The 27,858-nt window shown below is 46.0% G+C and overlaps 1 protein-coding gene across 2 annotated transcripts; it reads left to right on the top strand.

Annotated features, from left to right (window-relative positions):
* Nucleotides 1-299: 299 nt before the first annotated feature.
* Nucleotides 300-27,858, top strand: HMGXB4 (HMG-box containing 4). 2 transcript variants are annotated; one of them, XM_040490966.1, is made up of 10 exons: nt 300-1,969; nt 2,618-2,766; nt 2,981-3,059; nt 3,830-4,785; nt 16,758-16,839; nt 17,825-17,889; nt 19,603-19,708; nt 20,158-20,327; nt 25,112-25,234; nt 25,712-27,858. In XM_040490966.1, the coding sequence occupies exons 1-10, from the start codon at nt 1,939-1,941 to the stop codon at nt 25,754-25,756; spliced, it is 1,806 nt and encodes a 601-aa protein (XP_040346900.1). In that variant the 5' UTR covers nt 300-1,938; the 3' UTR covers nt 25,757-27,858. The 2 variants fall into 2 exon arrangements, with proteins under 2 accessions (XP_040346900.1, XP_040346901.1); XM_040490967.1 differs by lacking the exon at nt 300-1,969 and adding an exon at nt 3,166-3,280 and having other exon boundaries at nt 2,732-2,766.

The raw sequence follows: 27,858 nt of genomic DNA, 5'->3' as shown, positions 1-27,858 counted from the left end.
CTTAGCCAAAATTCATTTGGCATGAAAAACATTTAAAACTCCAGGTCTCAAGTTGCTGTATTTCTTGGCATTACCAGCCTGTGGAAACTAACGGGACCTTTATCTTTTTTTCTGATAAATTCAGTATATTTTAGTGCCAGTGAGAGGGTATACTGTTTTCAAATGAATGGACATAATTCCCTCGGACGTTCCCCCTTGCCTTACCGCTTGCAGTCTGCACCACTTGTGTGGAGAGGGGAGGGCAGTAATTTCTTTTTTTCTTTTTTTTTTTTTTTTTAATGAAATCTATTGTCGAATTGGTTTCCGTACAACACCCAGTGCTCATCCCAACAGGTGGGAGGGCGGTAATTTCTACCTGAGAAAGTTGAATACTGGAACATGGAAATCTAGCTACAGTGGTGCAAGTTGCCTCATATTTCTACATGAGATCTGACCTTCTAGCCCCTTCATTTCCTATGACAAGCCCTCAGAGCAAGCAGTTCTCCAGTTTATCACTCAAATAATCCAGCTGATTTGGTTTCTTTACTTCAGTCTAGATTCTCTTGACCTTGACCAACTCCATTCTTCATTCTCCTCAGGGAAGTGGAGAAGTACTTTTTTGTGTTACTTTTCTGAATGTTCCTTGTAAATCATTCTTGGTAATGCTTTTTCTCTTTGTACGCTCAATTTAGGCTTGTCTACGCACTGTATTTTATCTGACTCGTGCAATTAAGTCTTCTCGTTTATCTTCGATGTAACTTAGGAAAGTTCCTCTTGTTAATCAGATTCTCTGTCACGAAAGTTACACACTTCAGCATTGCCCATGCCCGCCTAAGGGATTGGCAGTGTCTCACCAGAGAGCCCGTCAGCATTTCTCAATCCCCTTATAGTAATGAAAATAAAATGAAATTTAAGTAAATAGCCAATCCAATCACCTTGTAAGCATTTCACTAACTGGATGAGAACACTTTTTGATATACTTAGTCTGTCATTTTTAAGTTTCCTGCAAAGACTTCCTGCAGGACTTGCAACATTACCTGTCCTTAAAGTATTTGAAGAACTTTATCCTAGGGTGCAGTCTACAGCTTGTCATTGTCAAAGTCATAGTAGACGTATAAACGTGAATGCCAGAAAAAGTTTAACGTCTTCAGGATAATACTTAGAACATTTACGTTACAGTAACTTTCAAATCAGTAAAAATCTTAATCACAAAAACTTCACCGCCAGTGGACAAATGAATTCTTCCTTATTTCCACCTAGCCTTTAACAGAGGCTTGATAGCCTTGAAAGCTGTCATGTGGCCAACCAGTATAAGAAGTATACTTATTTTTATACCTCTGCAGTTTTGAGCAAATTCATATAGCCCAACAAAATGCAGACCAAAAAATTACACCGTAAAGTTATGATTTCTGTTTAAACTGCAACACGATAGATTTTAGCCTGTTGCTAATCCGCATGGTAGGACTTTATGGTCTGGAATGTTTGCTGTAATCTGTCTTCCTCTGCATCCTGCTTTATCTGTGCATTTCATAACTGACTGAACCTATCCCTCTGACTTAATGTCAGTATTTACCATCTCGGTGTTGTCAGTCCTGTTGGCATTTCAGAAATTCTCATTAATTTTGAGGTATTTTTTACTCTGTGGGAGGTATTTTATATACTTCACCAAACCACAACTCTAACTCATAAGTCAAATCAAATTAAGCCCAGTACACTTCCTGCAGTCTCAACCCCGATACATTTACAAGCAGAATGAGGAGGTGATGAGACACTCCTTTATTTCTTGCTGCCCTTCCAGTCTGCCCTTGGATCACTACGCATTTCCATCTGGAAGGTTGCTTCTCCACAGTGATTTCGCATTACAGGAGGGTTTTCCTTCTTTGTTTCTCAGACCTGGTCCTGTAGACGGGAAGGAGCCTGGACACAGTGACACATTCACAAAGGCCCTGCAGGACCACCATGGCTTATGATGACTCCGTGAAGAAAGAAGGTATGACCCCTTAATCTGAGAAGCATTCCAAAGGGGGTTTCCTCTTCAATCCTTGCAGCCTGTGGACATAGAGACCAGGACTGGCCATCACAGCCTGGACTCCCAAGTGCTGGCCCAGAGCAGTATTAATGACACTCAGCCTCCACAACATCCCCCAACTGGGCCCATGGATGCGAAAACCAGGACAGGGTTCCAACACGAGAGTCTGAAATATAAGTCTCTAGTCTATTGGGGTGATCCCCTGCAGCACTCGTGGTCCTTGCCAGCTCCATGTGCAGGAGTCTGGGGATAGGAGTCACGTTTTGGACTCCCACAGAGCAGCACAGCGCATGAATCCTTATTCTTTTCAGCCTTACCTCTGCAAGTCTGTGTCCACCTGCCAAATCACAACTAAGAAACCATGTCTGAGGATGCACATTGGGCTTTGCATAGCGTGGAAGCATTGTTTCTTCAGGTTTGGTTCTTGTATTTGCAGCCAGGTCATCAAGAAATACACTTGTCCCCTTGGATCCTAGCCCCGTATTCCAGTGGGCTTCTTGAAACATTTTAACTTGGAAATGGAGGGCCTGTTGCCTTACATATGTGGTGACTTGGTTGCCACTTACTTAATCTTTCTCATTTCCTTTCCCAAATGAACCCGGCTTTTAGATTGCTTTGATGGTGATCACAGCTCTGAGGACACGGGACTAGCTGCTGGCCGAAGCCAACGAGAAAAGAAACGTTCTTACAAAGACTTTTTAAGGGAAGAGGAAGAAATCGCTGCTCAGGTCAGAAATTCTTCCAAGAAGAAGTTAAAGGTAAATTCTACACATTTGAATTAGGAAAGCTTTTAACTGTCTCACATCCTATTTCCTCATACTTGAAGAAAGAAGTTTATCTTAAAATAAACATTGTTGGCACCCATTCGTAGTACTTCCCGTATTTTACTTTGTTTTCCAAAGTCAGAAATCAAAGAACAAAATCGGGCCCCGTCTTATTCGTTGGTCAATTCTTCTTCCTCTTCAATTCCAGGATAGCGAACTTTATTTCTTGGGGACGGACACGCACAAGAAGAAGAGGAAGCACTCCTCCGATGATTACTACCATGGAGGTGAGGGGGGAAGGGGCAGCAGGTGGGATGAACACATCACTGGTTCTTGGAGTCGGGGTAGGGGAAAGGGATCCAGATGTTGCTGACTCAGTGGCCTATTTAACAGGACAGTGGTTCTTGTTCTGAGTGCCGATAAACCAGTGTGAAGGAGGAGAGAGGTGGAGGGCTGGTATTTTGGAGGATTCAGCATAGAAGAACAGTCTTCATTTGTGATACACCAGGTACCAGGTTCCTTCTCCCCCCAATCATCCACTTCTCTTCTGCCCATTGTTACCTAGCATCCCTTTTGCCGTATGTAGTCCCGGGCCCTCGGGCCTGCACCTGTGGGTTACTTCTCAGTGCAGTGCATATCCACTCACAAGACCAGCCTCTCTTAGCTCTCTTACGCGCATAGCTGATGAGACTAACCCTTTACTAGAACGGGCTTGTCCTGAACACAGAAACAGATGACACTCTGTCTGCAGTGCAACCCAAATTGTGACTACTCATAATCCCACAGCTTAGTCCGTTCTTCTGGGTCCGCTCTCTCTGGTTGCTCGTGAAGTCTCAGTGAAGAGAAACGACTTTAGTGGCGAGAACTGTGTCCGGGGTCAGGCAGAATCTACCAAGCCAAGAAGCACACGGGCGTCATCAGGAATCAGTTGAAGGGTCCCCCCTCAAATCATTTCTCTTAGCCTCTTGCTCGTGTTAGTTGAGTGTTTTGGGTGAGAGAGGAAACTTGTTGGAAGTTGGTTTGTCGTGTGGACATGACTTCGCTTGATTATTTCTAGATATTTCGTCTTTGGAATCGTCACAGAAGAAAAAGAAGAAGTCCAGCCCGCAGTCTGCCGATACAGCCATGGATCTGTTGAAAGCTATCACTTCCCCGCTGGCAACAGGCTCCAAGCCCTCCAAAAAGACAGGGGAGAAATCCTCCAGTTCTTCAAGTCATTCAGAGAGTAAAAAGGAACACCACAGGAAGAAAGTAAGTGGAAGCGGTGGGGAGCTGTCCCTGGAGGATGGCGGTTCCCACAAATCAAAAAAAATGAAACCGCTCTATGTGAACACAGAGACACTGACTCTTCGGGAGCCCGATGGCTTAAAGATGAAGCTCATTCTCTCGCCAAAGGAGAAGGGAGGCAGCTCGGTTGATGAGGAGTCTTTTCAGTACCCCTCTCAACAAGCGACGGTGAAAAAATCCTCTAAGAAATCAGCTCGGGATGAGCAAGGTGCTTTACTCCTAGGACACGAGTTACAGAGCTTTCTGAGAACAGCCCGGAAGAAGCACAAGTCTGCCTCGGACCCACATTCCCCTCCTGGCCCCGAAGGCGGTGGGTCGGACGCCTCCCAGTTCCCAGACTCCCACAGCGCTGACCTTGATCTTTCAGGACTTGAACCTATTCTGGTAGAATCAGACTCGTCCTCTGGTGGGGAGCTAGAGGCTGGGGAGCTGGTGATAGATGATTCCTACCGGGAAGTCAAGAAGAAGAAGAAGTCAAAGAAGAGCAAAAAGAAGAAGGACAAGGAGAAGCATAAAGAGAAGCGACACTCCAAGTCCAAGAGAAGTTCGGGACTTTCGGCCGCAGCAGCGGGAGAGGCCCCAGTGGCTCCCGGCCCTCCTCCCAGCGCCCCGCACGCTGGGGCGGCTGCCCCTCCCCCCCCACTGCCCAGCCTCCACACAGACGGGCATGGTGAGAAAAAGAAGAAAAAAGAGGAGAAAGACAGAGAGAGAGAGAGAGGAGAAAAGGTAAACCATTCTTTAAAGTGCGGTGGGGAAGTGACAATGGTAGTGAGCGGACTTGGAATTCGGCAGCTGAGGTGAGCCGTGGGGAGTGTGGCCCCGTCCGGTGGGATGGCATGAAATGTAAAATATTACCAGTGGCCAAGTGTGGCTGATGCGAAAATAAGAGCAGTCTTGATTATTCATGGGTTTTGTTTCTTTAATTTTTTTTAATGTTCATTTATTTTTGAGAGACAGAGACAGAGCACTAGTTGGGCAGAGAGAGAGAGAGGGATGCACAGAATCTGAAGCAGGCTTAGGCTCTGAGCTGTCATCACAGAGCCTGATGTGGGGCTTGAACTCACAAACGGTGAGATCATGACCTGAGCGGAAGTCAGATGCTTAACCAACTGAGCCATCCAGGCGCCCCAGATTCATGGGTTTTCTTAACGGAGCTGTTCTCCCATTGTGCCAGGCATAGGGTTAGGGATACCCTTGAAATTGGAATTCACGGAAGGAGCCAAACCCACTTTCTTTCACTCAGCAGCACTGGCTGCCTGGGGCAGTTGAGAGAGACTCAAGGTACCGGAGGTATTCTGTGAGCTTACTTTGAGAAACATTTTCAAAATGAGAAGAATAATGACCAGGTTAACAGAATAAGGGAATGGCTTTCCACTAACTGTGCTTTCCACTTTCTGGTGTCAAATGTGTGTTCTTTCACCATGTGAGCGCCTGCTGTCTACCAGGCCCAGTGCTGTGGTTCATGTTAAGAGGAGCAGAGCTGAGCGGGACCTAGCTCCCGACCTCAGGGAGCCCACAGATTGCTGAGGAGATAGGAATGAGAAATCAGCCAGCTTGGTTTAACTTCTTTCCCGCAACTTGAAAAACTTCCTAGCAGTTGTACAGTAGGGGCTGGTGACTATGTCATTACAGGTTTTCTTTGAAAAATAAACCTTTCCCCCCTGTTATCAAAGTAATTGCTATTGCAGAAATTTAGAAATCAAGAATCGTAGAAAGAAGAAGCTCAGAAAGGTTAGTTTTGCCACCCGAGGACAACCATTGGCTTCCTTTGTTTAGAGTTCTGCAAGATGAAATGTCAGATAAAGTCTGAAAGAGAAGCTGCTAAGAAGGAGAAAGTCAAGTATTTAAGAATTTGGAAATGGGAGCTTCGGTTCAGCCTGTGACGGGTACGGGTCATGTTTCCCACTGCAAAGAGTGGCTTTGAAGTGTGTATATCTCAGAAATGAAAAACAAAAGTGTACCTTCCGAGCCACGAATCAGTGTGCGCGTCAAGAGCTGCATAGTCAGACACTGGGTCAGGTTTTATTCATTTATTTGCAAATTGCTTCGTGAAATCGTATGTATTCTGTGTAAGATGCCCTTTATCCTGAGAATTTCCATTCGCTAGTGATGTATGACAGTGCCATAAACTAATCGTACAGTGCTGAACGTAGGAGGTCAGGGTGGCCAGAGCTGACGGAAGAAAAAGGATTTCAGTACAAAGGCATCCAAGGTGGCAGAAAGACGTTTAGGAAGTAGCATAGCAAAACCACCGAACTCTAGTCCTGTGTTTCTAACTGCCTGATAAATATTGCCACCTGGATGCCTTGGGTCCCTCAGACCCACGTGTCACTGACTAAGCTCATCATCCTGTCGCCCAGACCTGCATCTCCTCCTCCATCTGCTTCTGTGTTCTGGGCCCTTCCAGTCAGCCCAGACTCAAAACTATATGCTGCGTCATTTCTCTTGACGTTTTATTACGAAATTTTCCAAAGCAAAAGCTTTGAAATGGTACAGTGAGCACAATATGCCACCCAGTGAGATTCTGTAGTTATTATCTTGCTGTCTCCCTCATGAGACATCTGTCCATCCATCTTTTACAAAGTATTTTGAAGTAAATTATAGATCTCTCACATCGCATCGCTGAACGCTTCAGCCTGCGTGTCATTAACTTAAGTTCAATATTTGTTTTCAGGACTTTTTTTTTTTTCATGGTAGACTTACATGCAGATGTGCATGGGGTCAGTCTACCACTGGGTGAGTTTTGACAAATGCGTACGCCTGTGTGACCACACCTGTCAAGACAGACATTCCCATCGTCCCAAACAGCTTTCGCGTACCCCTTGCCTGTCGGTCCCCGCCCCAGAGCCACCCACTGTTCTGGTTGCTTCCCAGTCTTATGATTTTTGCATCTCCGCCTCCCTGCTTTCCCTCTCCTGTAGCTCCACGCAAGGACTGTGCCCGATATCCTTCCTCCTTAATCATCCCCATGCCTTTATGTCCTCCGTTACCACTGTTCCATCCTGGACCTCATCCCTCCCTGTACGTAATGCAGTAAATGGCCTCCTTTCTGTTTCTTCTCCCATGCAATTACTACACCCTGATGCCAGAATGTTCTTAAGTACCACTTTGATGCCAACAGTCCTCTGGTTCAGCATCTTCAGTGGATCCTTCCCGCCTCACGTTCGACCCTAAGCTCCGAGAGGACCAGGGTCCTGTCTGTCATGCTCTCCACTTCATCCCTAGCACTGAACCCGCAGTCTGGCCCGCTGTATTTAGTCCATAGATGCTTGTCGAATGAGTAGACAATCAAGGTCCAGACCCGAGGCCAAGCATCATAATTGTCTGTGATTTAGCCTTCAGCCTTCCTTCTCAGCTGTCCCCCTTAGTCGGCTTTACATGCACTGTGGGGAAACCATTCTTGGCCCCTACATTCTTCCCTCTACTCCTCTGCTCATTTTTTGTAGTGATCTTCTTCCATATTCTCCTTCCTATACTGAAGCTCTGCCTTCCCTTCAAGACCTAATCAAGTGCCGCCTCCTCCAAGACATGCTGCCCCTCCGGCCACAATTGTGACTTCCCCTGCCAGCTGGCTGTGGGAAGTCACTGCACTTAACTTTCCCTAACATTCGGGTTTTCTATGCATGTATTCCATTCCCCCTGTTAAAGACGGTAAGCTCCTTGAGGGTGCCGTAGCTCCTTAGGGGCTGTTGTGGTCACCTTACCGTCCCCTTCATCTCCTCAATGCCCTTGGTAGGCATTTTGTGATGCATGTAAAGTGAATGAAATGGGTGCAGACCTAGTACTGAAAAGGTGGGTCAGGAGCAACTTGTAAGAATCTTGAATTAGTTAAGGACTTGGCAACGGGCACTTCGGGCTTATGAGCAGGACTTAGATATGCTCCACATGATCGTGTAGGAAGAAAATGATAGCGTGGCGGCAGGTGGGTGAGACCAAGGAGAGATTGTGACAGACCATGCAGGAGGTTATTATAGTCCAAGGTTTGGGGTACTGGAAAAGCCTGGTAGAGATTCAGAAGAGACTCTGAAGGGAAAACCGATAAGGTCTGGCAGCAGGGCTTGGATCTGAGAAGGCGGAAACATAAATGAGGGTAAAGATGTCCCTTAAGATTTTGAACCTGGGTGCCTTGGAAAATAAAATTATAATCTCTTCAAGTGTAGGACTTCTTTTTAATTCCCCCACAGGGCTAGCAGTTGCTAGTAAAAAATGAACGGTAGTTTACAGCAAAAATTGTATTAGGAATCAGCATTTGATCATGACTCTCCAAACCTGAAGTAGTCATACTCTGAATGTAATCATTTATTTACCCAGCAAATACTTATGGAACACGTACCATGTTGTTTTAAACCTGACCTCTGCATAGAAATTTCTCGTGGGGTTTAAAAAAAAAAAAATTCCTTTCCCGGGTTTTATTTCAGTATAGAAAAGAACTAAAAGTCCACCTAGAGATCAAAAGGAAAGCTTCAGGAATAGTGTCCCCCCAGACTACAGCGAGCAGAGGTTGGCTCTCCCAGTGGTAGAAACACGGAAAGCCTCTGTGCACTTTCTGCTTGGATCCTATGACCAGCACTGGCACAAAAGTAGAGAAGCAAGAAGGATGGCTGTTTTGGGAGAAGATAAGTCAGGTTTAGATTTTTTTAAGATATAAGCGTGAAGCGATTCAAGGCTACGAGTGTGGGCTGGGGAGCCACACCACTTGGGTTCAAAGCCTGGCTCTGCCACTTACAAGCTGTGTGCTATTGGGCAAGTGACATAACTTCTCCGCGTACAAAGTGTGGATGGTGGGGCGCCTGGGTGGCTCAGTCGGTTGAGCGTCCGACTTCAGCTCAGGTCATGATCTCACACTCCGTGAGTTCGAGCCCCACATCAGGCTCTGTGCTGACAGCTCAGAGCCTAGAGCCTGCTTCAGATTCTGTGTCTCCCTCTCTCTCTCTGACCCTCCCTTGCTCATGCTCTGTCTCTCTCTGTCTCAAAAATAAATTAATAAAAACATTAAAAAAAAAATTTTTTTTTTTTTAAAAGAAGGTGTGAATGATGACAGACCTACCTGATAGGGTCGTTAAGGGTTAAATGAGGTAATAATAATACATGTAAAAGGCAGCCAACCCACAGGGGCACCATTGGGTTGTTTTTTTGTTTTTTTTTTTTAAGAGTTTTAAGTAACCTCTACACCCAATATGGGGCTTGAACTTACAACCCCCAGATCAAGAGTCACATCCTCTGCTGACTAAGCCAACCAGGTGCCCCTGGATATTTTACATTTATTACATTTACTTCAAAAGAAACAGCAGTGTGGGACATCTGTCAAACACCTTGGGAACTACTAGCTCAAGGTAATTCATGGTTGCTACGTCTTCTCACACGACATTCCTTGCAATAATGCCCCGTCTTTTCGAAGCTGGTCTTCTGTGATGGCTGTGATAAAAAGCAAGTACCATGTGAAAAGCTATGTGGGCACCCAGCTATGTCTGGGAACTGTGGCTCTGCATATTAGTGAGCGTTCAATAGGAGCTGTTTTCAATGTCCTCCCCGGAGAAGTTCCAGAGAGCAATAGAAACGCAAGAGCTGGGGCTCAGCAGAGCAGGTGGGGCTCGGGTGAGGGTGGGGCGCTCCTGCACAAGAAACGAGGTCCCTGAGCAGAGAGCCCAGAGCAGAATCTGGTACGGTGCGCACAACGGGGCGCCGGAGGAGGCAGAGGGGGCCACTGTGTGGGAGGAGAAACCAGAGAGGGGTCAGCGTGGCAGAAGTGAAGAGCAGACCGTTGGGGAGTAGACCGGACTCCCACTAGAGGGAAGAGGAGTTCAAGTGCGGCAGGGAGAGTGGGAGTCCATGCAGGAGTGAGAAGCAAGACTCTCACCGGGTAGTCTTGATACAGACCAGGGGATTGAACTCTGTCTCCGGTGGAAGGTCACACTCTCCGTGTTGAGCTGTGTTTGGGGAGTGGCTTTCTGTTGTCGTGTTTGCGTGCTTGTGCATTGGCTCATTGTTGAATCCCGCTTTCTGAGAAGGGGTGGCGAAGTCATCTGGTAACGTCTTGACGATTTCCCCCTGGGATCATCCCGCGGAGGGGAAGCTCTTGTTTATGCCGGTAACGTTTCAAAGACACCTTACTTTGGGTTTTGCTAAATCACTAAAAGCCCATTCGCTGCCATTCAGAATGATATCTGTGATGTTACCGCTCCAGAGGCACGCCTTCGGTTATCTCTATGTTTCCAGAATGTTCATACTTCCTGTAAGCAAGCCGAGGCCAGCCAGGTGGCCTTGTGTCTGGCTCACTCAGGCGTTGTTGCTGATGGAGTAGCACACTGAAGTCTGAGCCGTGGTTAGACTCGTGGCATTGCGTGTGTCCTCTCGCTGCTGACACTGAAGCTGAGGAACAGCATCGATATGGTAAAAGTCAGCCGCTGCCCTCTACTGAGTGCCTGCCGTGCGCCAGTGTCTCTTCGGCATCTGACCTCTCGGACTGTCTTGACTGATAGGAGAAGCCTAGAAGGCAAGACGAGGATCTTAGCATAGGTCTCCTTAACCCCAGGCCTGTACTTTCTCAACTCTTACCACGTGCCCTTCTGAAGCCTCAAGAGATGGTTGTCCGGTGCCATGTGCCTTCATCGCAGCCAACGGTAGGTTCTGGGGTAAAGGAAACCGATGCGGCGGCTAGCGTCTCAGCTAGTGTCTGAGATTCGTCCCACTGAGATGTACAGACCTTGTTTGTAAGTCGAATGTGATGAAGCGCAGACAGCTTGGGCTCACACGCGGCCGTCCTGGGTCCTTGTTCTAGTCTGCTGCTTAACCAGCTGTGTTCTCTGGCGATGCTTCCTCCCTGCTCGCTTGTAAAACGCAGTTGTGTATACATGTAACACGCTCCGCACAGGCCCGGCTCCGGAAACAGCTGCGGTTGCACTTACCGTTGCTTCTGTCCTAAGTTCTTCAAAAGCAGAAAGTAAGCTTGAAAACATCTTTCTTAAGCTTTTCTTCTCAACCGGTCATTTCACATGACCTCGACGAAGCAAGGAGACGATGCTTTTATGGTTTTCTTTGGCTTTGCTTCATAAAATAACACCCACCTGATAGGAAGCAGACTCTGCGGTTATCCCACCTGTCTGGGCAACCGTTAAGGTCTAGAAAGGAAACAGCATTTCCAAGGAGCAAAAGCCAGCACCCTACAGCTCACTGGAGCGCTTCCTGGGCGGGGGAAGGAACACTAGCCAGAGAGGTGTCGCCGGACCTCCCTGACCCTGTTCCGTTCTTTTTTTTTTTTTTTAATTTTTTTTTTCAACGTGTATTTATTTTTGGGACAGAGAGAGACAGAGCATGAACGGGGGAGGGGCAGAGAGAGAGGGAGACACAGAATCGGAAACAGGCTCCAGGCTCCGAGCCAGCAGCCCAGAGCCCGACGCGGGGCTCGAACTCACAGACCGGGAGATCGTGACCTGGCTGAAGTCGGACGCTTAACCGACTGCGCCACCCAGGCGCCCCGCCCCTGTTCCGTTCTTTGCAGAAAAGCGAACATACCTGGCCCACCTCATGTGTGGGGGTGCCCTGAAAATCAAATGAGGGGGTGGAGGGGATTCACACTCCTCCCCTTTGGCACACAGTCCTGAGACTTTGTTATCCATCTTGTACGTATTCTGCACAATGTAAGTTGTGCCGGGCACGCGCCACGTGCTATGGATTAAAGATGAGTAAGTGCAGTGCCAGCGTCCTGCCAACTCTGAGCTTTGGGTGTAGGAAGAGGGGTCGGAAAGTATTCAGTGCGTCGAGCCCCCCCGCAGGCACGTGCCGAGTGCCGAGGGAGCACGGGGGGGAAGCCTGGGGTGCCAGAGAAGGTTCCCTCCAGCGGCACGTATCATCTGAACCAGATCTCAGGGCCAGCTAGGAATTATCAGGTGGAAGTGAGGAGTGGGCTTTCAGACAAGGAGTGAAAGATGCGTGTGAAGGGACTGAGATGCCAGGAGGCAGAGGATGTTCAGAGAAGCACAGAAGTGCGCACGCGTGTGTGCGCGTGTGTGAGGTGGAGGCAGCAGAAGATCGGGAGTAACCGTGTGGAAGGAGGAAGCATTGCTGCACCTGCCTCCGAGGACGGGGCGGTGGAGCTGGGGGAGCGATCCTAAGCCACGACCGCAAGAGTCTAGCTGTGGTTTCAAATGCGTCCCGAGCGCTGCACTAGGCGTTCGTCGGTGGTATTTCGGTGAGTCTCCACAAGAACCCGGTAAGGTGTAGACGTTCTCCTCTCCGTCTCCCAGAAGCAAGCTCAAGGGAGTGAAGTAACCTGCCCAGGGCACAGTCCTGTTCAGGGGCAGAGCGGGACTCTGAACCCACGATCTTTGTGATTGTGGGGCCCATGCTCCTTCCGTTACACAGAGAGGATGTCTGCCTTCCACCCAGTGGTGCGCCGTGAGAGATGGTGCAAGTGCAGAGTGCGTTTTAGGAAGATTTCCATTCAGAACGGTTCAGGTAGAAGCTTTGCTGTGAAACCTTACTTCTCTGGCACCCTCTCCTTTAGCCAGATCAGATTTAGGGATCTCGGTCAAATTAGTTCAGGAGAACATCAGGTGGTATCGTGGTTACAGGCGCGGGCTCCGAAGCCAGACCGGATGCGTTTGGACGCTCGCCCCGCCACTCCTGCATGTCTGACCCTGCATCTCAGTTTCCTCATCTTTAAAATGGCAGGAATTGGGGCGCCTGGGTGGCGCAGTCGGTTAAGCGTCCGACTTCAGCCAGGTCACGATCTCGCGGTCTGTGAGTTCGAGCCCCGCGTCGGGCTCTGGGCTGCTGGCTCAGAGCCTGGAGCCTGTTTCCGATTCTGTGTCTCCCTCTCTCTCTGCCCCTCGCCCGTTCATGCTCTGTCTCTCTCTGTCCCAAAAATAAATAAAAAAACAAAACAAAAAAAACATTATTAAAATGGCAGGAATGGGGCGCCCAGCTACCTCAGTCAGTTGAGCGTCCGACTTCGGCTCAGGTCCGTGATCTCACGGTTCGTGAGTTCAAGCCCCGCATCGGGCTCTGTGCTGACAGCTCGGAGCCTGGAGCCTGCTTCGGATTCTGGGTCTCCCTCTGTCTCTTCCCCTGACCTGCCCGCTTGCTCTCTCGCGCGCGCGCGCTCTCTCTCTCTCTCTCTCTCTCTCTCAAAAATAAATAAACATTAAAAAAAATTTTTTTAATGGCAGGAATGGGGCACCCAGCTGGCTCAGTCAGAAGAGCATGCAACTCTCATCTTGGGGTCATGAGTTGGACCCCCATGTTAGGTAGAGAGATTACTTTTAAAAGTTAAAAAAAATTTTAAGTAAAATGGCAGTAATAATGGAATTTACCTCACAGGGTTGTTGCAAGGTTTAAGTGAGTTTCTAGAAGTAACGCTGTCCTACAGCACCTCCTATACGGTATTAGTATTAATGAAGCACTTGTGTTCTTGTCATCAGCAGAAGAAAGCCAAGTTTTATTTTTAAGATTCACAAGTTATGTTTTGCCTTAATCCCCAAGTGTTTTAGCCTTTAAAAGTTCTTAAACCAGAGTTTTGGGTGGGCTTGAAGAGGGATTTTCATCAGATTGTCAAAGAGTTCTATTTCCCAAAGGAGTTAAACATGACTACTTTATAAAAAGCATTAAGAAGTTTACTCTTTGAGGGATTCCTGGATGGATCTGTCGGTTAAGTGTCTGACTCTTGATTTTGGCTTAGGTCAAGATCCCAGGGTCATGAGGTTGAGCCCTGCATTGGGCTCGGTACTGAGCGTGGAGCCTGCTTGAGATTCTCTCTCTCCCTTTGCCCCCTCCCCCACTCGCACTCTCTCTTTCTAAAAGGAAAAAAAAGTTACTCTTTGAAAGGTCTTGATACAGCAATACATGTCATCAAACACTTAAAAGGAGGTTATGGCTGCAAAATTACAACATTGTGAGTCACACTTAGTGGATATGTTGGCAGTCATCTGCTAGGAATAATAAAGTATCCAAGTTTTTGAAATACTAACAAACACTTTATTAGGGGGAGTCAACATTGTTCCCGATGTAACCACTGAGATCCACTTGCAATAGTGTATGTTTTCTTGCATTAGGAAGTCTAGAGTGGAATTACTGGCCTTGTATCTGGAGTCACATGGAAATATTTTGTGTGCATAGAGATCATCCATTATTTGTATATTTCCAACTACTAAACTACATTTAGAAAAATCTTTGTGCCCTGGAAAAAGTTTAACTGTTAAGTTTGAATTCCGAACTTTAGGTCTACAGACAGGAGTTGCATTTTGCACAGTGGTTAGGTTCTAAGGTCAGCACCTAAGGTGGGAATTGTAAGTAGTTCAGGTTCCCTGAAAACCCCTCAGGAAGGCTGGCTTCACAACCAAAAGCTGACAGACTGCGGGTCCAACAGAACGTCAGCCCAGTGCAGCTGGGTTCTTCTCGGCACCAGGTGAAGTCATTGGCGTAGGCTCAGAAGCCATAATTATTATTTTTTTCAATTACGTTAGCTACACGTGTCAGAATCACACTTGGGTAGTGAGTTGTGCACACTGAAAGAGACATACAGGAGTTCTCCAGGACAAGCAGGTGTATGTTCTTTGTCACACTCGCTCCAAGGAATAGGTTCATAGCATAGAATCACCCCAACTAATCAGTCAAAATCTCTCTCTCTCTCTCTCTCTCTCTCTCTCATAAATGGCCAAATATAGAACTTACATGAACTCCTGTCTATGTAGTGCCCCTCCATTGTATCTGGGGCCCAATAAAGGGGGATTTGAAAGAAGGGAGCGTTAGTTAAAAACCTTGGAACATTTGGGGATATGAAGCTGCTCCTAAATTACTAACCAAACGCAGCACCCAGAACTCACTTAGGTCGCGTCTCTAAACAGGACTGGCTTCACCAGTAGAATACTAAAAATAGGACCTTCACTATTTAAATGAAACTGTTAAAGTAAAGGCCTTGCTGCTATTTTCTTTACCTGATTTAGGCCAGATGATTTCACTTTATCATCCTTCTCCAAAATTCCCTATTTTTAAAAAAAGCTTGTATTGGCCTTTTGGATGCTACAACTTCTATTTTGAAAGATACAGAGGGAATAGAAAAGAACTTATAGTAGTTTTCCATAGGAGCATAACAAATTACCCCAGATTTAGCAGCGTGCAACGACATCCACTGTTATCTCCCAGTTCTGTACCTTGGAAGTCCAGATAGGGCTCAGCTGGGCTCTCAGTCTCTGCCAACACTGAATCAGGGTTTGGGCCAGAACCGGGTCCTTCCCTGAGGCGAGCGAGGGCTCCTTCCTCTTCAGGTTGTTGGCAGTTTGTTCATGTTGTCGGCAGTATTCCATTCTTTATAGTTGTAGAACTCATGGCAACCTCTTTTCCTAAAGTTCAAGGTCAGTAGGAGAGTGTCTGATGTTGTGTCTCATCCCTTTCAAGGGCTCACCTGACTGACTGTGATAAGTCAGGCTGAGTCAGGATGGTCTCTCTTTTGATTAAGTAAGATTCAACGGGACCTAAACTAGTGTGCAAAGTCCCTTTTGCCATACAACGTAACAGTCACGGGAATGATAGCCCGTCACACTCACCAGTCCTACTCACGCTCACAGGGATGGCACTATACGGGGCATGTGCACCAGGGGGCAGAAATCTTGGGAGCCGTCTTAGAATTCTGCCTGCCACAGAAGTGATGCTGTCATAACGTTACTGCGTACCTACTGAAGTGCCACATACTGTTTGATTAACTCCCGCCTTTGAGTTCAAATGGTATATCCAAGTCTTACTCACAGGGAAACTATAGCTCAGGGAAATGAAGTTTGTGTTGCTAACAAATAGTGTGGTCAGGATTCTGAACTACATCAGTTAGCATCCAAAGCCCAGGCTCTGGTTATTTTGTCACATTATCTTGCTAAATCCTGTCACTCCTTCCCCCCTGCTTGTGGAGGTATCACAATGCAGTAAAGAATAAACATGCTCCAAGTAACACAAAGCAATTTGTTGAAGTGAGACAGGTTCATCTTACATTGACTACCAAAGAATTGTTTTCAGTTGTTTACCTGCTTCCCACATTGGACCACAAGAAGGTGAATAATAAAATAATGATAAACTACAACTAACAGGAAAAGCAGGATCGGGGAAATTATAACACTAGAAATCAAAACCAGAGGAACAAAACAAACAGATTTGGCTCTTGGCTTTCTGGTCCCAAAGTAAAGGGAAATAATATGATTCTTCTTTTCAAAGATGAGAAAAATAGACACTCCAGGAGAGGCAAAGATTTTCTTAGCACGGAGTTCTCAAACACATAACGTGGGATTGTATATAGGTGAATGAAGGGCTTTACAAGTAATTATCAAGTAGCTGCAACAACCTGGAAGATCTAGAAATGATTTAGCATGTGGTTTTTACCTTCTAAAGTAAAACTGGGGGTGCCTGGCTAGCTCAGTCAGTAGAGCATGTGACTCGATCTCGGAGTTGTGAGTTCCAGCCCCACTTTGGGTATAAAGATTACTAAAAACTAAAATCTTTTAAAATAAAAGTAAAGCTGATATGTATTAAATACTAAGTTTCATTAAAAATGAAATATAATTAAAAGTTATCCTGTTTAGGAAGCTGGTTAGTGGTTCCGAACTGTTCCCTAGATGAAAAAGTATAGGTCTCTTTTCTGTTTTGTAACCATGGCTTCAGGGTTGCTCAACCTGTGTTCTAATGAAGTCTTCCCCTGTTCTGTTTCCACGTGGCACCAGCCAAAAAAGAAGAACATGTCTGCCTACCAGGTGTTCTGTAAAGAGTATCGTGTAACCATCGTGGCTGACCATCCAGGTATAGGTAAGGACATTTCTCATCCTCAGCTTTGTTCTGTCCGTCTTTATCTCAGAAACAGTGCAGTGAATTCAGCCAGTCAGCAGGCAGCTTCTTCCTATGGTACTAAAATACCACAAAGCTCATGTTTTTCCCCCCTCTTTCCCGGTTCTGAAGTCACTTTAGGTTCTTAGTCCACCCGTCCCTAAAAGAGATAAGCTTTCTGTTTATATCCCTTAAAATGAGAAAACGGGACACTGAATACAATTAAATGTTAGGGAGCCCTGCACATAAACCTGCAGTTGTTCACTGCCGTGATTCCCCGGCTGACCTTTCCCTCTGGCCGCTGGGTGTGAGTTACAGCATTGCTTCTGTCTGTCTCTGTGTCACAAGCTAGCAAGGTGAGAGAAACACTCTGCCACAGACCTTGACAAGTCACGTAACCTCCACAGATCTCATTTGCCTGATGGGTACAGTGGCTTCACAACCTTCTCATCGAGGTTGTTGTGAGGCCCACGTGAAGCACCGTAGCAGATAGGAGCGCTTTATAAAGCATGACCTTGCTGTGCCGATGGAAGGGCAGCGTTACACTTCTCAAGGGTTGCTTCTGGGCTGCTCGAGGGAAATTCCTCTTTGGTTCTCCGCTCTCAAAACTTGGTAAAAATCTAATGTTTTCTATCAAATTCTACACAACACATCTTCTTTAACCTAAGTTGATAAGCTCTGTATAATGGGGTCAAATTGAAAGACCCCCGAAAGAGGCTGAAGGGATAAATCTCTGGAGCATAGGTGTGTGAGAATTTGAGTCTATCTCATGACCACCTGGTAGCCCCTTCCTTCCCTGGAGAAAAGAATCAAGACAAGTGTTGGGGTTTTAGTGTGGTTTTCTGCAAGAACCTTGTGCTATTTAAATCTGAGCTGGGAAATCCTTCTAGTTTTTGCTCTTATCAATCTTCTGTTTGATTTATAGTCCGACCTTTACTGTGTCGCGTTTTTTACCCTTTCATGCCAGACTTCGGGGAACTTAGTAAAAAACTGGCTGAGGTGTGGAAGCAGTTGCCAGAAAAAGACAAACTGGTAAGTACGCTTTCTTACGAACGCAGTTTTCATTGCTTTGTGCCTTGCAAAATACGTAATTCTTCTGTAGGCCATCAAGCCAACAGTGAAAATGGTGAAGAAAACAAATTATAGATCAGTAGAAAATGGTTTGGCAGGGGCGCCTGGGTGGCTCAGTCAGTTAAACGTCTGACTTTGGCTCAGGTCATGATCTCACGGTTTGTGGGTTCGAGCCCCGCATCGGGCTCTGTGCTGACAGCTCAGGGCTTGGAGCCTGTTTCCAATTCTGTGTCTCCCTCTCTCTCTGACCCTCCCCTGCTCATGCTCTGTCTCTCTCTGTCTCAAAAATAAATACAAACATTAAAAAAAATAAAATAGGGGCGCCTGGGTGGCTCAGTCGGTTGGGCGGCCAACTTCGGCTCAGGTCATGATCTCGCGGTCCGTGAGTTCGAGCCCCGCGTCAGCCTCTGTGCTGACAGCTCAGAGCCTGGAGCCTGCTTCAGATTCTGTGTCTCCCTCTCTCTGACCCTCCCCCATTCATGCTCTGTCTCTGTCTCAAAAATAAATAAACGTTAAAAAAATCAAAAAAAAATAATAAAATAAAAATTAAAAAAGAAAATGGTTTGGCAGAGGGCATTAACACTGGCTGGTGCCAGTTTACTCTAGTGTGGATTTAACTGCAGGGAGGCTATCTTTTCTAGCCTCATCTAGTTGTTTTCCAGCAGCCTTCCATTTGAGCCAAAAGATGACCTGAGTTGGGGAGTGATGAAGGGTAAAAAGAGAAGCTAAGATCAGACCCCTTTCCTGCAAACAGCCACTGGTCAGTAAAGGTCCGAGAACTGAGGAAGGTCATCTGCATCATGGTTACTGCAAATGAGAAAAATATGGGCTGTGTTTACTAGGTGAGTGGCTTGCAGGCCATCATCCTCATCAGCCAATACCAAATAATATACCCTCCTATCAGGAAGCCGGCAACACAATGATAACTAGTTCTACTGGAATCATTCACAGTCACTTTTCAACTGGGTGATGTGAAGGTTGGTCTAGGAACTAGAATTACCGTCTTTCTTTACGGCACAGCTCATCTGGGTGAAGCAGTGAAATTATTGTCACCTGGGTAGGTTATCTTTACTTTCTGTTTTCCGTGTCATTGTCATCCTGTTATTGGCATTGCCAACCAGCAGGTCAGAAGAACTATTTGGACCATATGGACATCATACCGAGCCAGGTGTTTACCCTATGATTTTCCATTTCGACCTCCGAGTGATCTCAAATCTCTTCTGAGACCTAACCATTAGCATGGAAGAACGTTTGCAGTCCTGTACTTAGGTATCACTGTAGTCACCATCTGAAGCCTGTTTGGTAACCCTCAGCGTAAAAGTTAGCATTAAGAGGCGCCTGGGCGGCTCAGTCAGTTGAGCATCCAACTTCCACTCAGGTCACGATCTCACAGTTCGTGAGTTCAAGCCCCGCATCGGGCTCACTGCTATCAGCATTGAACCTGCTTCGGATCCTCTCTACCACCCATCCCCCTCAGCCCCTCCCCTACTCATGTTCTTTCTCAAAAATAAACATTAAAAAAAAAAAAAAAGTTAGCATCAACCCTCTGTCTGCCCCCCTCCAGGATTTCCTTTCCCTTTCTTTTCTTCATTCTCCCCTTCCGTGACTGCTTTCCCTTGTATGTTTTGTCCGGATTCATTTATCGTAACTTGCTTTGCCCTGATCTGATTGCAGATTTGGAAGCAAAAAGCTCAGTATCTGCAACACAAACAGAACAAAGCAGAAGCTACAACTGTGAAAAGAAAAGCCTCCTGCTCGGAAGTTCCCGTGAAAGTAAAAGGTAGGGGCTCCGACCTCTTTTCCTGAGAGCATGGTGAATTTGGCTTCCTAACCAGGAAATTGGGAGTGCAGCCTATATCAGAAGCAGATCTTGATACCCACATATTATCACTGAATATTATAGATTGCAAAAAAAAAAAACAAAATTAGAAAATATAAATCAGAAGTCACCAAACTTTTTCTAAAAAGGGGCAGAGAGTAAATATTTTAGATCTTGTGAGCCAAAGGCACTCTCTGTCACATATTCTCCTTTATTTTTTCTACAACCATTTAAAAATGTGAAGCCATTCTTAGCTCACAGGCTATGCAAAAACATGTACAGATTTGGCCCACAGTCCACAGTTTTGCTAAGGCCTGGTATAGGTCGTAACGGGGAAATCAGGAAGAAGATTTTTGTGGTGTCCCAGGCCATGGGTAAGCTTTGTCTCTCTATTTCGTCTCTGTTCTCAGCTTCCTCTGCAGGAGTACTGTCTCCCCAGAAGAAATCCCCACCCACCACCATGCTGTTACCAGCCTCGCCAGCCAAAGCCCCTGAGACAGAGCCCATTGATGTCGCTGCTCATCTACAGCTGCTGGGAGAGTCCCTAAGCCTCATTGGACACCGCCTGCAGGAAACCGAGGTGAGTGGCACCATAAGCATAGCTCCAGTTTCTGATACAGTGTGAATCTGTTGGCTCCTTCCATGTGCACCCAGTGAGCAACTACTACTCCTTTGTGCGAGATTATGCCAGGTGCTAAGGACAGAGTGACAAGATACGTCCTCGTGAAAACCCCTAGAGATAAGGAATCTACTGGCTGTCAAAGTCTACCCTTACCCCATCCTATTGAACAATGGCACAAAAAGAAGTTAGGTATTCTATGATTTTTTTCCCAATTTTTATTGAGATACAATTGATCGATCATCCTGTATTTTGATTTTTTAAAAATGCAGTGGAAAAAGTGAATACAAATCCCATGGAAGTTTTGATCATTGGTACTTCTAAGAGAGTTTCAATTTTTCTGCACAATTCCAGTAAGGTCTTAAATAGAGTAAATTGTATAGGGGATTAAGGCTTCCTCTACTTCGTTGAAAATAAGTAGCAAATAGGGAAATTGAGGTTCTCAAGCTCTTTATTACTGCGTGCTTGAATTATACAGTGCTGTGTGCCCTAGGGAGATCTTTGTCCTTTTAAGCTTCAATTTCAAAATCACTTAACCTGAAAAGCTGTCATGTTCCATTTCTATTACCGTATTCAATTTCTAATCATATTACCCCCTTGGCTAACCCAGTCGTGTAGTATTTCACTTTTCCACTGGGTCCTGATAGGACATTTCAGCAAAGAAATCAGTCTCCACTACTAAAGCCATAAAAATCAGTGTAGGAACATAAAACTATTCACTTGCTTCTCTGTGGAAGTTGAACTGTTATGCAACAAATAAAATGCCAAAGGCCACAAAAGATGAAGGTTACCTAAGTTTTTTGGCTAGTTTTAATAACTTAGCAGATTTCAAAACAACTGGGGTATTTTCATATAGACTCAGGTATTTTTTTTTTTTAATTTTTTTTTTCAATGTTTATTTATTTTTGGGACAGAGAGAGACAGAGCATGAACCGGGGAGGGGCAGAGAGAGAGGGAGACACAGAATCGGAAACAGGCTCCAGGCTCTGAGCCATCAGCCCAGAGCCCGACGCGGGGCTCGAACTCCCGGACCGCGAGATCGTGACCTGGCTGAAGTCGGACGCTTAACCGACTGCGCCACCCAGGCGCCCCATCTAGGCATTATTTCAAAAACTTGTGGGGATAGGGACACCTGGGTGGCTCAGTCAGTTGAGCATCTGACTTCATCTCAGGCCTTAATCGCATGGTTTGTGAGTTCAAGTCCCACGTCGGGCTCTCTGCTGTCAGCACAGAGCCCACTTCAGATCCTCTGACTCCCTCTCTGTGCCCATCCCCTCCCTCCCTCCCTCTCTCTGTCTCTCTCTCTCTCTCTCTCTCAAAAATAAATAAACATTTATTTAAAAAAACAAAAAAAAAAACTTGTGAGAGTAGAAAATCTGACTTGCTTCCTGATGGTTTCCGATCATCAGGAAACTTACAGTCTCACTGGAAAGATAGAACATACATATAATTAGCAATTAAGGGGCACAGGGGTGGCTCATTGAGTTAAGCATCTGACTCTTGATTTCAGTGCAGGTCATGATCTCATGGTTCGTGTGTTTGAGCCCTGCATTGGCTCTGTGCTGACAGCACGGAACCTGCTTGGGATTCTCTTGCTGCCTCTGTCTCTCTGCCCCTCCCGTCTCGTGATCGATCTCTCTCTCTCTCTCTCTCTCTCTCAAAAATAAATAAATAAATAAATAAATAAACATTTAATCAAAAACAAGCCAGCTTCTGTGAGCAGCTGCTTTGAAAAAGTTACACATACATGGTGACCAGAGAAGGGGAAGGCTCAGTATGCCTGGGGGGCTCAGTCAGTTAAGTGTTCGACTTCAGCTCAGGTCATGATCTTGTGGTCCGTGAGTTCGAGCCCCATGTTGGCCCCTATGCTGACAACTCAGCACATGGAGCCTGCTTCAGATTCTGTGTCTCACTCTCTACCTCTCCCCCACTCACGTTCTGTCTCTCTCTCTCTCTCAAAAATAAATAAAACATTAAAAGTGGGGGGGGGGAAGGCTCGTGCAGGTTCTCTAGCCCCCTTTATGTAACAGTCTTATGGAGATACAATTTACATACCTTAAAGTTCACCTTCTGAAACTGTAGAATTTAGTGGTGTTCAGTATATTCACAGAACTGTGGCCCCATCACTACCATCTAATTCCAGAACATCTTTGTTACTCCCGAAAGGAGTCACAAGTCTGATATTCTAATTTTTTCCTAACGTAGTACATCACAATAGGCACACATCAAAATGACGTGCCACCTGAAACTACATACCACACTTCAAGGAACACTGGTGTCTACAAGTCACTCATTTATAGATGGGACACCAGGGGCCTAATAACGTTAAGTGACGATTACAAGTTGACAGTCTGGCAGAGCCCAGCGTGCCTCACTCCTGACCTTGTCTCCCTGAGGCCAGCTGATGCGGTGAGAGAAGCTAGAGCCCAGTGAGAGTCAGGGAGAGTCAAGAGGGATTTTGTGAAAGGGAGGTGCTCTTCCAGCAGGGCCTGGAGGGATCTGGAGGGTTTTGTCTCCTGGAGACTCACAGTGCGCATCTCCGTTGCTTGGAATCGGGGTCTTCTACGGAGACGGATGAAAGGAGCCCCCCACTCCCACTTTAACCAGGTCTTCTAGCTGGTTTATATATCGGGACTCCACATCTGGGGTTTTTGTAAGTTTTTCATTTAAATCCCAGTTAATTAACATGCAGTGTAATATTAACTTCAGGTGTACACTATAGTGATGCAACACTTCCGTACATCACCCGGTGCTCATTGCAAGTGAGCTCCTTCATCCCCTTCCCCTGGTTCACCCAGGGGGGGGGGGGGGGGCCGGCCCACCTCCCCTCCAGTGACCAGCCGTGTGCTCTCCATAGTTAAGAGTCTGTTTCTTGGTTTACCTCGCTCTCACTCTTCTTTTCCCCCTTTGTTCGTTTGCTTTGTTTCTTCCACGTCAGGTTTTTTTTGAAAAAAGGGTTTTACTGCTAAAATGATGACAGTTTAGACCATCCTACACGTAAGATGGAGGAAGCCTGAAAATTAAGGCCGTAGCCCAAATTACAGAAGGTTTGGACGCTCTCAAATCTTTATTCTCCACTATGGAGGAACCGCAGGGATTTTTGTTGGTTTGTTTTGAGTAGGAAGGGATGTGATCAGCGCTCTCATTTGGTTTTCTCTGAAAGTATCTTCTGTTTTAGGTTGGGAGTGACACCTGACTTGGGGAGAAGTTGTGTAACTGTAATGCAGTCCAGACATGACAAAGACTTGAATTAAGTCAACACATATTTATTGAGGGCTTCCTCTGTGCAGAATACCAGCAGTTATTGAGAAGACACGAAAAGGAATATGACAGGGTTCCTGCCCTCTAGTTGCTTATAATTCATTAGGAGAGTCCGACATAAAACATTAGCTATAATTACCTGTAGGGCAAAAGTAATGGAATAATATTATTAATTGCTAACTGGTTGATTGCTTACTCAGCCAACTTTAGTTCAAAGGGCTTTAAATCGATTCTTTCATGTAATTCACACTGCAGCTTTGTGGGGAGAATTTTTGTTCCCTCTCTTTTACAGAAGAAGAAAACAGATGTATGTAGAGAGACTAAGTAACTTGCTCTGGAGTTGAGCCCCTAAGTGCTAAAACAGAGGCCTGAATTTGGTGGCACAACTCAAGGTCCACGCTCTTAACCCCTTGCTGCACAGCCCCCCTTGCAAGGAGGAGAGGGGAGGGAAGAGTTGGCGATGGCAAGGCCTTGAGACTGGACAGTTGTGTGAGTGGTGGTGACCTTAGCAGAGAAGGGGTGCTAGGAGGAGGGCAGGCGATTTCTCTTTACGGCATGTTGAGATTTGGAAACATCCAAACTGAGAGACCTAGCAGGCAACCAGAATGCAGTTTGGGAGACGAAGATGTTGGTGATAATGGTAATAATTACTGATACTTTTTGAACACTTACCACGTACCAGGCACCGTTCCAAGTACCTTGCACCTGTTATCTCCCTTAATCCCCTCTGCGTAGGCTATTTCATGGGCACAGCATAGGAAGCATCTTGCCCCAGGACAGAAGCAGTGCGTAGGGGACCTGGCAGTCCTGAGCCCACAGCTCCTTCTCTGAAGGACTGTGCTGTGTCCCTGGCTGACATAGCCTCACAGGGCTTCAGTTAAAGCAGATGATACAAGAGCGAGGCAGGTGCATTGCAGCAAGCAGTCTTATTTCTTACCTATTTGAATCACAGAGAGACATTATGCATTGGGCAAGATGTTAAAATTTGAAATAAACCCAATTCACTTCTTTCTGAGGATGAACAACTCAACCCAGAAAAGTGGGATCATCAGCTATCAAAAAACCACGTACGTGGAGAAGTGTGCGTGTGTTTGTGTTAAATGTTAATGCGTAGGGCTGTAGACCTCTCAGTTCTCACACTTGAGCTCTGTGGAGTTCATAAGAAAAGTACTTTTGCACACATGACTTCCACAAATCTTCCCAGGAGCTCTCTGGAGTAGGGAAGTCCAAGTGACTAACCCTAGGGTGCACAGAGGGTAAGATGGGGGAGGAACATAGAAAGGGAACTTGGGAATGTATTGTAAAAGTTTTCTTTTTCAACAGCTTACAGAGTTCTCAAAGCAGATACCTTCCATTTCTGCTGCAAGTTGCGTAGGACGGGCAAGACTTAAAAGAACAATGTGAGGAAACCAACCAGAACGCGGAGGGAGAGTCAGGAGTGGGACTCGATTACAACCTGCTCTCCCTTACTGCTCTCCTTTCAGGGCATGGTGGCTGTGTCAGGCAGTCTGTCAGTGCTTCTGGATTCCATCATCTGTGCGCTTGGCCCCTTGGCGTGTCTGACCACACAACTACCTGAACTGAACGGCTGTCCCAAGCAGGTCTTGGTGAGTTTTCCCTGTTTTCCTTGGCGTTTTTTCAGCCAGACCCCTCAGGAGCCACGGAGGCCCTGCCTTAATGAGCTCACAGGCTTCCTGGCAGATGGTGCTCCCTCCGTATATTGGCCCATGAACGTGGTACCGGGTTGCTGAATACATGCTGTGCTTTGCGTGCAATTAGAAAACGTGCCGTTTCCCAAAACAGTCCTTGGGAGAGAAGCATTCTAGCCCCTGAGGGGCCGCACCTCCTGTGTTGCCTATTTGCATTTCCATACACAGAGACGGAAGAGGAGGCTTCTGCCGCTTTTCCACGAGGATTAATGGGAAGAGTCAGCGGAAAAGCTCCTAGGGGAGCAGACCGCTCGGTGCCAGCTTCACTCTCTAACTCTCGGTTTCCTTTCTCCTCTCTCTCCTCTGAACAAAGAAACAGGTCTCAGGGAACTAAGGTAAAGTGCTGTCAGCTGAACCTCTTCCCTTGTTTTGCAGTCAAACACACTAGACAACATTGCTTACATCATGCCTGGACTGTGACCTCGAGGAGTCCCGGGACAGAGACCTCATCCAACCCCATTGCTGGTTTGTGTATATGTGGATGCGCCAGATCACTGGTCTCCGGGTGTAGGTTTTAAATTTTTATATATATATATACATATATATATATACATATATATATAATGTACAATATATACATAGGACTGTAACTACTTTGCTTTTAATAATTTTATGAAATGGCAAAGGTTTAGCCAAGAGGAAACCTTGGCATGAATATGGACTTGGGATTCTTTTTTCTCCTGTGGTGGATAAATCTGCCTTAAAAATCAATGTAACTTGGGGGCTGGGGGCTTGTTCTGGGTGCCAAGGGCATCTCTTTATGGACAGCTAAAAATGTGATTTTTTTCCAAACTCAGCTGTACCTCCAGACCCATCACTGACCACTTGCCTTACCTGTCTCACAGTCTGAAGTATAATAGGGAAGATTATGGGAAGATGCCAGTTGACTGAGAGAGTACAAAGCCTTTCAACTTGAAGTGACCTAGGCAGGAGGTGATAAAATCGTTCCCATCTTCCAGTCACTGCAGTGGCTTAGGTGAACTTCATAGGGGGTTCATTCCGTTTCCTGCTCTACCGGTGTCTGTGTCTCAAAATTTATTGTAATCATTGGTACCATTAGCAGCCTCAGTAGGGGCCGAGGAGTTACGTGAGCCCCAGCAGCGTGAAACACCTTGGAGAGGGTAAAGCTGTGACTGCACAAGTTGAACATACATTGTGAGCTGACCCAGAATATTCCATCTGCAGAACTAATTGCTGGTATCTTCCATTGGCAGCATTTGCTTAGCCGCCGAGTCCTCACAGGTTTTGCTGCTTAGTTGCTTGATGGTTGTGGAAGATGAACTTGGCCCAGCGTGATTCTTGGGTTCATCCAATTGGCTCCCCTGGTGGGCAGATACCCAGTGTTCTGCATTCCACACATAAGTGAATTGCAAAAAAGTACTCGATTCTCATGTAGGTTTATTTATGTGCGCGTGTGAATGTGTGTTTTAATTATGTGTATTTAACTCTTTAAAATCTCTTAGATTTTAATTTATCCTGTAAATTTCTGTATATATAATTTAATAACAAAAGCCTCCACCAGCAACAGCACGTGGAAGACACAGATTTGTCATTTCTTCCCTCCTTCTTTCTTCTGATCTCCACTGAAAACTCCCAAGTCATTTACATTTTAAGGTATCATGCCTCAAAAAGGAATCATTATGTCAGGATTCTAATTCTTTATAATTCAATAATGTCAAGAAAGTAAAATTAAAAGGAATGTTACCATTCCCAGCTGCCCACTTTTCCAAAGAACCAGACTTCTGCTTCCCAGTTCCGAAGAAGACAGCTGAACGCTTGAGGGTTGTTTTCCAACTGGGTGTGAGGTTCCCTGCCAAAACTAAGCACCGGGGGAACTGCGCTTTCTTCCCCTGGCCGAGGCACAGCACTACAGCATCTAAGTAGATCTTCGAGGACCCTTCAGCCAGCCTGCATCCTACTTAATCCCTTCCCTTCTCCCCACCCGAGGGGTCGCAGGGCTTTGTTTCCTGAAGGTGCTCTAGCTGCTGATTGGCCCTCAGCTCAGAGCCGTGGGGAAGTTTAATTGGGGAGACGGAAGGAAATGGGTGTGTTTGGGAACCAAAATCAAGAAGAGCAGATCTGGGTTTGATTCCTTGTGTCAGACCCTGTGCCACTCCTCATCTGTACCGTGGAAGCTTCCTGTTTGACACAGGGTATCAAGGAGGGGCCTTGAAGACCAGGATTAGTAGGAAAGAAGTCAGTCAGTCCTACCATTGTCATTTGTGCACATGAATGAAATCCTGATGAGGACCTGCTTTTTGTTGGTTTGTTTTCCTTTAAAACCCAACCCTATTGTATTTGTATTTAAATTTGTACACATTTGTATGATAATCTGTACCTTGTGGTATTTGGTACTATTAGAGGAAAAACTTTGGATTCAGACCTTCTTGCAGTTTTTATATCATTGTTTTATTTTGTTTTTTAAATAAATTCTAGTGGTTTGATCCAAATCCCATTACAGTTGTATAAAGAAATAAAATTTTGTACTTATATTATTAAAAATCACATTTTTAATATTTGTA

Source organism: Herpailurus yagouaroundi, unplaced genomic scaffold (genome assembly GCF_014898765.1).
Source record: "Herpailurus yagouaroundi ecotype Mexico unplaced genomic scaffold, PumYag 182, whole genome shotgun sequence".
Lineage (NCBI taxonomy): Eukaryota > Metazoa > Chordata > Mammalia > Carnivora > Felidae > Herpailurus > Herpailurus yagouaroundi.
This window is presented reverse-complemented; position numbering and strand designations above follow the sequence as displayed.